Source organism: Prionailurus bengalensis, chromosome E4 (genome assembly GCF_016509475.1).
Source record: "Prionailurus bengalensis isolate Pbe53 chromosome E4, Fcat_Pben_1.1_paternal_pri, whole genome shotgun sequence".
Taxonomy (NCBI): Eukaryota; Metazoa; Chordata; class Mammalia; order Carnivora; family Felidae; genus Prionailurus; species Prionailurus bengalensis.
In genome coordinates, this window is record NC_057360.1 from 34836591 (window position 1) to 34850592 (window position 14002).

The window sequence follows — 14002 nt, forward strand, 5'->3', positions numbered from 1 at the left end:
AGTTTATCCCCAACAGTTTTACTGCAACCTAGTAAATTGAGAGAACATAAGAGGGAAATCAAACACTGCTGCTTTTCACTCCCCGGTTTAACAAGTGTAAGTAACAGCTCTAAAGGAAAAGAAATCAAACTGGGTATTCGAAAGAGACACCTGCACAGCTTCTTACAATTCCCTAACTTACCCGGACAAATGGAAACTTTCACATAAAAACTGCACTGAATACAACTGTCCGAGTCTCCACAGTGAACTGTTCTAAGTTTCATCTTGGCCCCCCTGGTCCAATTTAGGAAATAGGGGGAAGCTGGGTGGGGAAGGCCCCGTAACGCTCCGTGATTTGCTATAGAACTTAAACCTCAAGCCCCACCCCGCAGAAACTTTTCATGAAGTCCTAACAGACGAAGCAAGTCTGCGCAGGTCGCTCTGGCCGCCGGGACAGGAAAAGCAGCCTAAAATATTGTTAGTAAACAGATGCGACTGGCAGGGCACACTGATGCGGGCTCAGCTTAGGGAAAGATGGCATAGGCACAGGTGCAAATGCTGCACGCACGTAGGTGAGGAGTGAGAAGGACCGGGAGTTAGAAGAAATGTCCTTTAATTTACCCTTTCTTCTTGTGTCGATAAAATATGACCAGGATGCAGCAAAGGAATACAATGCCAGCAACTACAAGAAACCAGAAACAAATGACATGTAACTCTGAGAACTAATTGCCAAGATTCAAAATGTAGCAGCAGAAATAAGTAAGTGTTGGTTACATTTCAGTGGTCAGAAAATGCTACTGCATTTAAGCACATATAGATTCATATTCCGTCTAGCCTCTTCACTATCAGAAGTTCGTGAACAGTCCACGGTAAGTCAGGGAAGAATCCTTGCTTAGTTTAGAAAAGTACCCAAAGCATATTTGGGATGCAGGGTCATGACTAATCATCCTGAAAACACATGGAGTATTTAGGTTTGTTACTAAGTGGACAAGTGGAATATAAAAGAATACACATTCACCAACAAAACATAGTGTATTATATACAAAGTCAGACCATCCTAGACTGGTGTACTTCACTTCAAGCTATAAAAACTACAGAAATTGGAAAGTTAAATAAAAAATAACTGCATACATTAAAAATGCACTTGCTCACAGTATTATTTTTATTTAAGTAACATCAAGTTTGGGCTACTTACGAACAACAATGACAATCAGAGCAATGATTCCTTTGCCTGAGAAAAAAACAAGAACAGTTTGGAGATAATTGAGCACACAAGGGTCCCAGAGAGTAGTCGCATTTAATCTTGCTCAGATCATACACTACAGCAAAGAAAGAGTTCCTCAGTCTAGTTTTAGCACGACTGCTACTGTGTCCAGATCATTCCGATCACAGAGCCTTGGACTCTGATCCCACATCCAGGGTCCACCTTGTAAGACTCTTCAGAGGAACCTCACTTTTCATTGTTTTGTGCTGTTGTTGCCATATCAGGTTATTTAGTAAAGCTTACTAGGACAACTAAGAATTCAGTAGATCAGAGGGAAATTGCTTTAAAACGTATTACCCCATTATAGTGGGTTTACTTGAATCAGTATTCATCCTATCATTTATGATTTTGTGAGGAATTTGTATTTTTTCCACCAAAATGGGCTCTGTGGACTGGGTCATAAATAAATCTCTACTCATCTATCACAAACAAGGATGTTAGTTTCAGAATCTTCAGAATAATATTTTATCATCAACCCCTCCTGATCCTCTACTCCCTAAAAAAATAAGACATAATCCTAATTGCCAAGGAGATTCTACATATGTAAATGAAACACCAGGGCACACAGATGAAAATAACGTATAGAGACTTAAACATGCATTTTTGACTACCCAGAGAGCAATAAATCATACTACAAAATCTTAATTCTTAGAAATGATGTCAGGAGTACCTTGGCTTCTAAACTGCCATTACTTACATTAAAGTTCTGGAAGTCAGAGCATAAAATGTCATGTTTACGTCTGTTCTTTTCATTTCATAAAATATTTGGAAGCGTTTCATAAAATATTAGGAAGCCATCTTAGGATGACACTGGTTTTACTAGTACAATGACGGTCTGACTACAGTGTTCAGAGGGAAAATATAACAAGCCTAAAGAGTTATAAAAAGGTTAGCCTTGCTTACTAGTCTAATAAAAGTAATAGGCATTTCTCATTTACTTATCAAGAAACCTTTATATTTCCATTTAACTGTCACAACTATAGCTTTTTCTTCATTTTCTTTAACATACATTGTGCGAACCATGCGAGCCTATGTAAGGTTTGCCATCCCAGCCTGTAACAGCAAAAAACTAACCCAACCTGTAGTATTTTAAGGCTTATGTATACAAGGTACAAGTAGAAAGAAACTTTACCTCCAAATTGCCACAAAAAAATAACACTACCCCATGAACAGCAAGTTATGTTGTATGTATTTTAACCTATATGTAATCATAGTATTTAAGAAAGTGACCTCACCCTACTAGGAATCCTATTTGGGGACAGCTCTTAAAAACTATACTGTATACATATATCTACATATACTGCTTACATCTGTCATCGTATCTGCACTATCAAAATAACTCCAAATGTGACATATTACCAATTTGTGACATGCTCTTTCTTATCGACACATAACTGAAATATGATATTTACACGCAGAACTCTAGGGTCTCATAATACAAAGCAATCAACAACCAAAATAGTACCTAAAGTAGTAACGTCTTCAGGTGGTGGTGCAGTGGTAGTGGGAGCTCCTGCGGGGGGGGGGGGGGGGGAAATGGAAATAAGTTAAAAAGAAAAAAAAAAGAAAATAATAAAGCTTAAAGGCCTCCAAATTTAGAGGTTTTGATTTCTCGCTTTTGTATAAAAACCCTTGTAATTTCATTTTCCTTATATAAACTATGTTAAATGTTTCCCATTAAAAGTAGTATCATAATATATCATAAATTTGTATATTATTAGTATTCTTCCTATTCAGTAACATTTCCTGTGATAATATTCTATGGTATAACAAGCAACTGCATCATAGTTAGCCTATGGATTCAATGTGATTCTACTTAAAAGTAAAAATTTGGGGGGCTTAATAAACTATTTAGATGTTGATCTCCAATAGAAGGAGACACCATTGTGATAAAGGCCATTTATGAAAACACCATCATTAGCATATTCAAAAACTGAAAAGTTTTCCCCTTAAGATCAGGAACAAGACAAGATGCTTGTATTTTCCACTTACTATTTAACATAATATTAGAAGTTCTAGTCAGAGCAATTAGGCAAGAAAAAGAAATAAAAAGCATCCAAATTGGGAAGGAAGAACTAAAATGATCTCTATTCCACATGATGTGACCTTTACACAGAAAAGTCTTAAGGATCTCTCTCTCTCTCTCTCTCTCTCTCTCTCTCACACACACACACACACACACACACACCTATTAGAGTAAATGAATTCAGCAAAGTTGCAGGGCCCAAAAAAAACCAACACATAAAAATCAGTTGTATTTCTATACACTAACAATGAACAATCCAAAAAGGAAATTAAGAAAATCCCATTTACAATAGCATCAAAAAAGAACAAAATGCTCAGGAATAAAACAAGAAGACGAAAAACTCATACACTGAAAACTACAAAACGTTGCTGAAACAAACTGAAGATATAAATAAATGGAAAGACATCCCATGTTCATGAATTAGAAGACTATTATTAAAATGTTCATACTACACAAAGCAATCTACAGATTAAATGCAACCCCTATCACCATCTTGAATATGCATTTTGCAGAAACAGAAAAAACTAACCTATAATTCATATGGCATCTCAAGGGACTAAGAATAGCCAAGATAATCTTTTTTTTTTTTTTTTAATGTTTATTTTTGAGACAGAGAGAGCACAAGCAGGGGATGGACAGAGAGAGAAGGGGACAGAGGATTCGAAGTGGGCTCCACGCTGTCAGCACAGAGCCTGATGTGGGGCTCAAACTCACGAACCTTGAGATCGTGACCTGAGCTGAAGTCAGACGTTTAACCGACTTCACCCAGGTGCCCCCAAGATAATCTTGAAAAGAAAAGAGCAAAGTTGAGAGGACTCACGCTTCCTGATTTTAAAATTTACTACAACGCTACAATAATCAAGCAGAGTGGTACTGACATAAAGACAGACACAAGACTAATGGAACAGAATAGAAAGCCCAGGAATAAACCCTTATGTCTGTGGTCAAATGATTGCCCACAAAGGTGCTAGGAATATTTAATGGAGAAAGGGCAAAATTTTCAACAAATGGTTCTTAGAAAACTGGATATCCAAACACAAAAGAATGAAGTTGGACCCTTATTTTATACTACACACAAAAATTAATTCAAAACTCACACAAAACTAAAATAGGGCTACAAGTGTAACACTTTTCAAAGAAAACATATAGAACAAGTTTCTGTGATGCTGGATCTGGCAATGATTGCTTGGATGTGATACCAAAAGCACAGGCAACAAAAGAAAAAAAGACGTAAGTTAGGTTTCATGAAAATGTAAGACTTCTGTCCATCTGTGGACACTGTCAAGAGTGAAAAGGCAATCCACAGAATGAGAGAAAACATCTGCAAATCATACACCTGATAAGACCTCCATACACAAAATACATAATGAACTCCTAAAACTCAGTAACAAAAAACAAGCCAATTAAAAAATGGGCAAAGGGTGATGGGCATTGAGGAGGGCACCTGTTGGGATGAGCACTGGGTGTTATATGGAAACCAATTTGACAATAAATTATATTTAATAAGAAAAAATGGGCCAAGACTTGGAAAAGACATTCCTCCAAAGATCTGCAAAAGACCAAGAAACATATAAAAAGATGATGAATCACGAATCATTAGGGAATTCAATACAAGCCACAAGGAGCTGCCACTTCGCATGTGCTAGGATGGCTGTTCTCAAAACCCGGGAGAGAACAAGTGGTGCCAAAGAGGTGGAGAAACTGGAATATCTGTGCATCACTGATGGGAATGTATCATGGTGCAGCCACTGTGGACGACGGCAGGACTGCTCCTCAAAACAGTAGACACAGAACTAGCACGTGACCCAGCAACTGTACTCCTAGGTATATGAGCCACCAGAAGTGCAAAGAAGGGCCTCAGACAGTTAGGTGCTAATATTCAGAGAAACATTATCCAGAATAGCCAAAAGGCAGAAACAACCCAAGCATCGATCAACAGATGAATGGATAAACAAATGTGGTACATAATACAACGGAATAGGATTCGGCCAGAAAAAGAAGTAAGTTCTGATCCATGCTACCCCCCAAACCAAGAGCACACTGTATACACTGTATGTTCACCAACTTGACAATAGATTATATTAAAAAAATAAATAAATAAAACATTATGCTAAGTGAAATAAGCCAGAATACACTGGCTAACTGAAATAAGCTAGAAATGACTCCAGTTCTATGAGGTATTTGCAATAGTGAAATCCGTAAAGACAGAAACTAGAATAGTGGTTACCAGGGCTAAAGGGGGGTGGGGGGGGGAGAAGGGATGGAGAGTTATTGTTTAATGGGTATAAAGATTCAGTTTGAGATGATGATGAAAACGTTTTGGAGACACAGATAGCAGTGATGGTTGCAAATAATGCGGATACACGTAATGCCACTGAAATGTACATTTAAAATGGCTAAAATGGTAGTAAAAGTTTATCTAGAAAAACTACCATACAGAATGGTCTAAACATTCCTGAAAATGAAGTGTTCTGCCAGATACTAAAACATATCATAGTCCCATAGTAAAAAAAATGATTTGGTGCTGGCATAGGAGTGTATAAAGTTCAAGGGCACAGAAGGATGTGTAGGATACCCATGAATTTAATATATAATAAAAATTGGCACTTGAAAAGAGTTGGAGAGAAAACAACTTATTCAACGAATGTTGCTACTTTGCCACCAGGTAGGGGTGGGTGGAGTAGAGAGGAGCCCTACATCACACCATATACCACAGTGGATTTCAGATGCACCAATGATCTAAATGCAGAGAAAGTAATCAGAATGCATGGTTAATAGATTTCAGCGAGGGGAAGGCCTAAAGCTTTTATGAAGAAGACAAAATACACACAGCCATTAGAGAAGAGATCAATATATCCAACTACTTGTTAATATAAAACGTCTTCATATATAAAAGACCCCTGATAGGAGAATAGTTATATCAACTCTGGCATATCTTAAAGTCACCATTGAAAGGATGGGATATAGTCATCTAATTACAACCACCATCCATGAAGTGGAAAAGTGCAAGTTTCAGAAAAAACAGCATGATGCCACTTTTATTTAAGAATAAAGAAAAAAAAACCACCAAAGTATGTATAACTACACCTAAAAGGATGCTTATGTACAGAAATAGATGAAAAAATACCCTAAAATATTAAGTGATTAACTCAAGTAACAGACTAGAGAAAGAGAATGAGAACTAATCTTTAAATACTTCTGTAATGTTTGACATTTTATAAACTTATATTTGTATACTACTTATATATTACAATTATAAGACGTAAGGTGCCTGGGTGGCTCAGTTGGTGGAGTGTCCGACTCTTGATTTCAGCTCATGTCATGATCCCAGGGTCGTGGGTTCGAGCCCCCTGTCAGGCTCAGCACTGAGTACAGAGCCTGCTTAAGATTCTTGCTCTTTCTTGGGGCGCCTGGGTGGCTCAGTTGGTTAAGCATCTGACTTCATCTCAGGTCACGATCTCATGGCTTGTGAGTTCGAGCCCCACGATGGGCTCTGTGCTGACAGCTCAGAGCCTGGAACCTGCTTCAGATTTTGTCTCTGTCTCTCTGCCCCTCTCCCGCTCTCACACTGTCTCTCTCTCAAATATAAATAAACGCTAAAAAAATTTACATATAAAAAGATTCTCGTCTCTCTCTCTCTCTCTCTCTCTCTCTCTCTCTCCCTCTCTCCCCTTACTCGTGAGCTCTCTCTCTCAAATAAAAATAAAATTAAAAAAAAAATTATGAAAAACAGTCTACATCTAAGAGTATAAAAATCTTAAAAGAACGGACTAGTAAAATTAAAGCAAAGAAAAAAACCCAGGAAAAAATTGTTCACTTCATATTAACAGGGCTTTCATTTACAATCGAGAAAAATATTGTAGAAACCTAGTAGAAAAATGAGCAAAGGAAATGCAAATTAATGTAGGACATCATTTTTAATGCATCGCCTTATAAAGCTCTTAACAATGTAAGTAGGATAAAGAGTGATGGACCTGGATGATCTGAATCTGGATGGCTTGAACCCGGAGTCGTAGTCATAAGAGGAGGCCTGGATTCTGAAAAAATTAATGTTTCAATTCACCAAATTTATTAATACAAAACTACGGATTTAATTTTGATTTTGACTTTAAAAAGGTTATGTGAAAAAGAGTATGTAAAAAAATACATACTTCTTGAACTTTGTAATTCTGCTTCTGGGAATTTAAACTAAGTATCTATTTGCACAAGTCCATCAGAATGTATGCATAATAACCATGTTTGCTGTAGCTCTGTGTTTTAAAATGGAAATCCCAGAAGTTAACTGGCAATAAATCACAAAAATAATGTGTTCAGAGGTAGCAACTCTGAACCCTGGAAGATATTTCCTTCCAACCCTAGCAAAATAATCTTTTCGGTTCTTAAGCAGAGCAGCTCATTAGCAGAACATGCAAGGTTCAGTGCATAAAGACTATTCCCGCCTTTCGGTGGCTATGAAATTTAGTTTCTATCGCCAAATAAAAATGCCAGTAAAGAGAAAAAGAATGAATGTACGAGGTGAGGAGGGTTGGTGGAGGTGGGGGATGGAAATACAGGCCTCTAATTCTAGAGATAGCAGAAATTTTCCAGTTTAAACTGAGCTACAAAATAATTATGTGTATATATATATATATATAATTTATATATATATTACTTATATATATGTATTATATATGTATTATTTATATATATACACACACATATATACACACATATGTATATATATTATTTATATATATTATATATATTATATATTATTTATATATTATATATTATTTATATATATTATATATATTATTTATAATATATATATATGCAATATATATATATTATACACACACACACACACACACACACACACACACACACATAAACAAAAAGAAACAAAACCCTAAGCTAAACTGGTTGCAGTCCAGCAACTGAAACATTGTTCTGGACCAGGAATATACCCTAAAGGAGCCAACAGATCAGTTCTGAAAGGAGTAAAACATCAAAGTCAAAAGCACAGAATATGTACATGTTAAAAAACAGACGCCAAGGGCCTTCCTTTTCACTAATATTAATTTGAGTGATGTCATATAAGCTGCCTTTAGGAGCTTCCCATGTGCCAGGCACTGTGCTGTTTTAAATGAATCCCATTAAGGGGCGCCTGGGTGGCTCGGTGGGTTGAGCATCGGACTTCGGCTCAGGTCATGATCTCACGGTTCATGAGTTCGAGCCCCGCAACTGGGCTCCGTGCTGACAGCTCAGAGCTTGGAGCCTGCTTCCGATTCTGTGTCCCCCCCTCTCTCTGCCCCTCCCCCCAACCCTCTCTTTCTCTCTCTCTCAAAAATAAACATTAAAAAAAAAGTAAATGAATTCCATTAAACATTTACCATCACTCATTGAGGAAGGCATTAAATCATTTTGCAGGGGCGCCTGGGTGTCTCAGTTGGTCAAGTGTCTGACTTGATTTAGGCTCAGGTCATGATCTCATGGTGGTGAGATCGAGCCCCGCATTGGGCTCTGTGCTGACAGAGTAAAGCCTGCTTAGGACTCTCTCTCTCCCTCCCCTTCTCTCTGTCCCTTCCTTGCTCGAGCGCTCTATCTCTCTCTCTCAAAAAAAAAAAAAAATCATTTTACAAATACGTAAATACATTTAAAGTTTGCATAACTTGCCCAAGTTTACGTACCTGTTTATATCTGCATACTATGGCAAATAATTTTAGAATCGCTAACAACTTAAAATGGCTATCGATACGTTCTTCCTCCTTTCATTACTAAACATGATAAATGTGTGTAAAACATTAGAGATTTAGAAGGTTTTGAAAAATATAAGCAGGAAGGTACTAAACCTGAGACACTCGGAATTGGAGGTTTTGTACTGGGAGGAGTTGACGCTGGAAAACAAAATAATGTAGATGCATCAAATCTTGGGGTTATTGCTGGCATTTGCACCAGGAATTCAAAAGACTTTTGGAAAATATAAGCAGAAAGTTAACTAAATCTGAATGATGCAAAATCGGAGGACTAGCACTGAGAGGAATCAGTACTGACAAAAAAATACATAAATAAATAATGTAGACTGGATTAGTACACCCCTCCCCCCGAATTACTGCTTTCTTTTCATTTAAGTGAATTATACCTTTCATTTTTTTTAATTTAAATTCAAGTTAGTTAACATACAGTGAGTGTAGTCTTGGCTTCAAGAGTAGAACCCAGTGATTCACCTCTTACACAGGACACTCAGTGCTCGTCCCAAAGCATGCCCTCCTTAATGCCGGTCATCCATTCACCCCATCTCCCACCCACCTCCCCTTCATTTTTACACACAAAAAAGCCGTACAAGAGAAACTTATATACCTGTGTGACATACGTAACATGCAAAGACCCTAGGAAAACGGATAAGATCACAGCAGCAGAATGCTTCCCTGAATTCTGTAATACATCTGTCATGGAACTGAATATAAGGCAGAGTCCAATACTAAAATTGCGACCGTGCGCCTATTTTTGGCGTCATTGTTATGTAATGTCAAAGAAACAAAATTACAAAAAAAGAGAGAGAGAGGAGGAAACAGATACCCATTGTACCTTTGTAACACATTGGGGCTGCAGGCTCCCAAGTACCGTTACTGCCACAGACTGCTATGTTGGTTCCATTATAGTAATAACCCTCTGAGCACGTAAACACAACTGTTGCTTTGTAGGAATATTTTCTTCCAAATCCTGACGTCAGCTTTCCATTGGCGGGTTCAGGATGTGGACATCTGACCACTGAAAAGCAGAGAAACTCCAGAATCAATGGAAAGCGGTTTCAACAAAGGACCAAAAAAAAAAAAAAAAAGAAAAATAGTGCACAGTAGTCATTTCCAGCAGGAAGAAACATACAACTAATGAAAGGCAAGGTGTTAATTAAAAAAATATATATATATATATACCCAAGAAATCTTTATGTGTATGTACACTTTAATTCCAGGAAAAAGGATTTTAGAGAAATCGGTAACTTTTTTCCACCTAGAAAGACTGTCATTAGAGTTTATTGACTTTCCTGCTTTTTTTCCATTACTGACAGGTTTTGAGAAAGGTCTGACCACCACATACAAATCCAGGGCAAGTTCAAGAGCAACTTTTGATCCTCATTAGCTCCGGGGATTTTAATTAATTATTATTATTATTATTATTATTATTATTATTTTAGAGAGAAAGACAGCATGAGCAGAAGAGAAAGGAAGAGAATCTTAAGCAGGTTGAGTGCTGAGCAACTTGGGGCTCAATCCCACAATCCTGGGATCATGACCTGAGCTGAAATCAAGCGTCAGATGCTTGACCCAATGAGCCACCCAGGTGCGCCAGCTGTAGGTATTTTTTTTTTTAAAGGTCATGCTGACACTGGCTGCAGTACCCTGCTTTTCTAGAAAGGTAGGAAAGACTTTTCTGAGAAGGTAATACTTGAGTTCAGATTTAAAAGTTGAAAAGCAAGTAGCCATGCAAAGATATGCAAAAAGAAAGTGCTCAGGTAGCAACAACATACACAAATGGGATGTTCAAGAAACAAAAAGGCCAGTGGAGTTAGGGCAGTGTTTTCCGAACATCTTGGCCTGCAAGCCAGAGATCGAAAGGCACATTTTACATCGTAAACCAGTATATTAGCACACAGGCCTGAAATACAGGTCAGCCTCATACCAGCATGCTCTCCTGTTTTCCAGTCTACTCCACCTCTTGGGAAGTAAACTACTGCTCATGACCTGATAGATTCATTTCAGAATCTATTAATTAATCTATTAATTAATCTTTTTGCCGTTGTGCGAAACTACTGTTAACTGCACTAATAATTTTCTTTATGTTATGCGGGCTAGACATAATTTACGTACAGCAAAGCTCGTCCTCTTAAGCGGACAGCTGTATGAGATTTGACAGAGGCAAATAATCATGTAATTACCACAATAAAGACACAGAAAAGCTCCATTGCCCCCCAACATTTCCTCATGCCTCTTTGTAATCAACCCTTCCCACCCCCACAACCACCTTCACCAACCAGCCAAACACTGATTTGTTGTCTATTCCTATGGGGTTGTTTTTCCAGAATGTCATAATAAGCTTAATTTCTTCTTTTTTAGTTTCTTATGGTGGAAGCTTAGATCATGGGTTTCAGACTTTTTTCTAATATAAGTATTTCAGGCTATAAATATCCTTCTAAGTAATGCTTTTGCTGTATCCCACAAATAGTGAGATTTTGATATGTTGTCTTTTCATTTTTATTCAGGTCAAAACATTTTGCAACTTTCCTTGTGACGTCTCCTTTGACTCATGAGTTGGTTAGAAGTGTCTTGCATAGTTTTCAAGTATTTGGGACTTTTATAGATACCTTTGATTTCTACATTCATTCCATTGTGATCTGATATTACACTCTGAATCATTTCAATTTAACTATCATATTGCATAGAATATGGTATTAGAAAATGTTCCATGTGTACCTGAACAGAGTAAATATTTTACTGCTCTTCAGTGGTCCCTTTCTTCTAACAATCAAATCCCCTCCTGTGTCTCCCCGCATTACGTCACTCTCTAGACCCTTATACATTAATTTTTAAATATGTTTTGTCTAGGGTTTGTTATTCTTGTTTGTGAGATGGGTAGTCTTTTACAATTTATTCTACCATTTCCTATAGCCCGAACTCTCAAACATCTTGTAATAGAAGATAAAATTGTTATTTTTAAGCCAGTGTGTGCTGTGTTTTTTTGATGTTTCTCCCCCCCAACAACAACAACAACAACAACAAAAAATCCTAACTCATGCATACACAGAGGAGTTCACAATAAATACATTAGAATGCTAAGAATGTGTAGGGTAAGGGCTGGGGAACTCTATAAATAGAACTATTTTTGAGTCAATTTTACCTGTATTAAATTGAATTAGAAACCAATTTAACAGGAGAACGAGCAGATGGGGCTGTTTTGTTTACTTGTAGGTAGGTATCTACCAAGTGTTTCCAAAATATTTACAAATGAAGAAGGAAGAAAATGGAAGTATTACCTTTACACTGCGGAGGGTTACCACTCCATTCACCATTTCCGGTACAAACAAGTCTGCTCTCTCCAATAAGTGAATATGCATCTGGTCCACTTGATTGATCACAACTGTAAGTTACCACTTCATTATATTCATATTCTTCCTTGCCACTATTGGTATATTTCCCATTTGTTATTTTTGGGGGTGGTAGACACAATATCCCTTAAAAAATGAAAAAAAAAAAAAAGGACATGAAAGGCAAAAGGAAAGGAAAAGATGAAGGTAACATTAGTGAAGTCCTATGAACTGCCTTCAATAAATTCATTAACACATGATTTCTACCAGCTGGCTATAAATCCAATATCCATTTACAAGAAAGTTTCTGTGAGAAAATGTATTCTTCCAAATTCAAACCATTAATATAGACATGAACTTTTAGCATAAAACTCATTTTCTTAAATACTTACAAAACAGACCTATATGAAATACCTATGTTTATCTGCAAGACCATTCTAAGTTCTCATCATAAGAGATGCTGATGCTTTAATGAGCAAATATGCTTGTGATTAAAAATAAAACTCAGTGCTAGTTGAGAAATGCTTTATAATTTATAAATACTCTTGACACTTGAACAACATCGGGGTTAGAACTGATCCCCTGCAGTTAAAACTCCTCATATCTTTTGATTCCCCCCAAACTTAACTACTAATAGGCTACTACTGACCAGAGCCTTACCAAGAACATAAAAAGTTGATTAACACATATTTTTGGTATATGTAGTATATGCTGTATTCTTACAATTAAACAAGCTAGATAGAAGAAAATGTTACTAAGAAAACCACAAGGAAGAAGAAACACATTTACCATACTGTACTGTTAAAAAACCACAAGTGGACCCACAACAGTTAAAACCTGTGCTTTTCAAGAGTCAATTGTATAACCATTCACTAAATTGATAGTTCCCAGTATCAAAATATTATTATCTGTGTTCACTTTTATCCATATGAGTCTATGGTGAAATCATCCAGATACTATAAATTGTGTGAGAACACCACCGACTGAATCCAAACATCTTCCTTTAAGCCAGATTTTGAAGAGATTTGCAAAAATGTAAAACAATACCCTATTCTATTCCTTGTGGAAAATTCTGCTTTTTCAAAATTTATTTATTTATTTATTTATTATTATTTTTTTTAATTTTTTTTTTTCAACGTTTATTTATTTTTGGGACAGAGAGAGACAGAGCATGAACGGGGGAGGGGCAGAGAGAGAGGGAGACACAGAATCAGAAACAAGCTCCAGGCTCTGAGCCATCAGCCCAGAGCCCGACGCGGGGCTCGAACTCACGGACCGCGAGATCGTGACCTGGCTGAAGTCGGACGCTTAACCGACTGCGCCACCCAGGCGCCCCCAAATTTACTTATTTTTTGATGTTTGCTTATTTTTGACAGAGAGATGGTGTGCAAGTGGGGGAGGGGTAGAGAGAGAGGGAGACACAGAATCCGAAGCAGGCTCCAGGCTCTGAGCTGTCAGCACAGAGCCCAATGCAGGGCTCCGTCGAACTCACGAGCCGTAAGATAGGACCTGAGCCGAAGTTGGACTCTTAACGTACTAAGCCACTCAGGCACCCCGAAAATTCTGCTTTTTTAAAAAATTTGTTGGGGCGGCCTGGGTGGCTCAGTCAGTTAAGTGTCTGACTTCAGCTCAGAGCCTGGAGCCTGCTTCAGATTCTGTGTCTCCTCTCTCT

At 37.4% G+C, this 14002-nt stretch overlaps 1 protein-coding gene across 1 annotated transcript in view; it reads right to left on the minus strand.

The window, feature by feature from the left end:
• LOC122475742 (membrane cofactor protein-like) overlaps positions 1-14002 on the minus strand; it is a 36019-nt gene that overhangs the window by 6293 nt on the left and 15724 nt on the right. The window contains exons 5-11 of the mRNA XM_043567832.1: positions 12280-12477; positions 9837-10019; positions 9101-9145; positions 7244-7306; positions 2709-2756; positions 1175-1210; positions 601-661 (exon numbers count right to left, since the gene is read on the minus strand). Coding sequence (XP_043423767.1) covers positions 601-661; positions 1175-1210; positions 2709-2756; positions 7244-7306; positions 9101-9145; positions 9837-10019; positions 12280-12477 — 634 coding nt within the window. The remainder of the gene's footprint in view (positions 1-600; positions 662-1174; positions 1211-2708; positions 2757-7243; positions 7307-9100; positions 9146-9836; positions 10020-12279; positions 12478-14002) is intronic.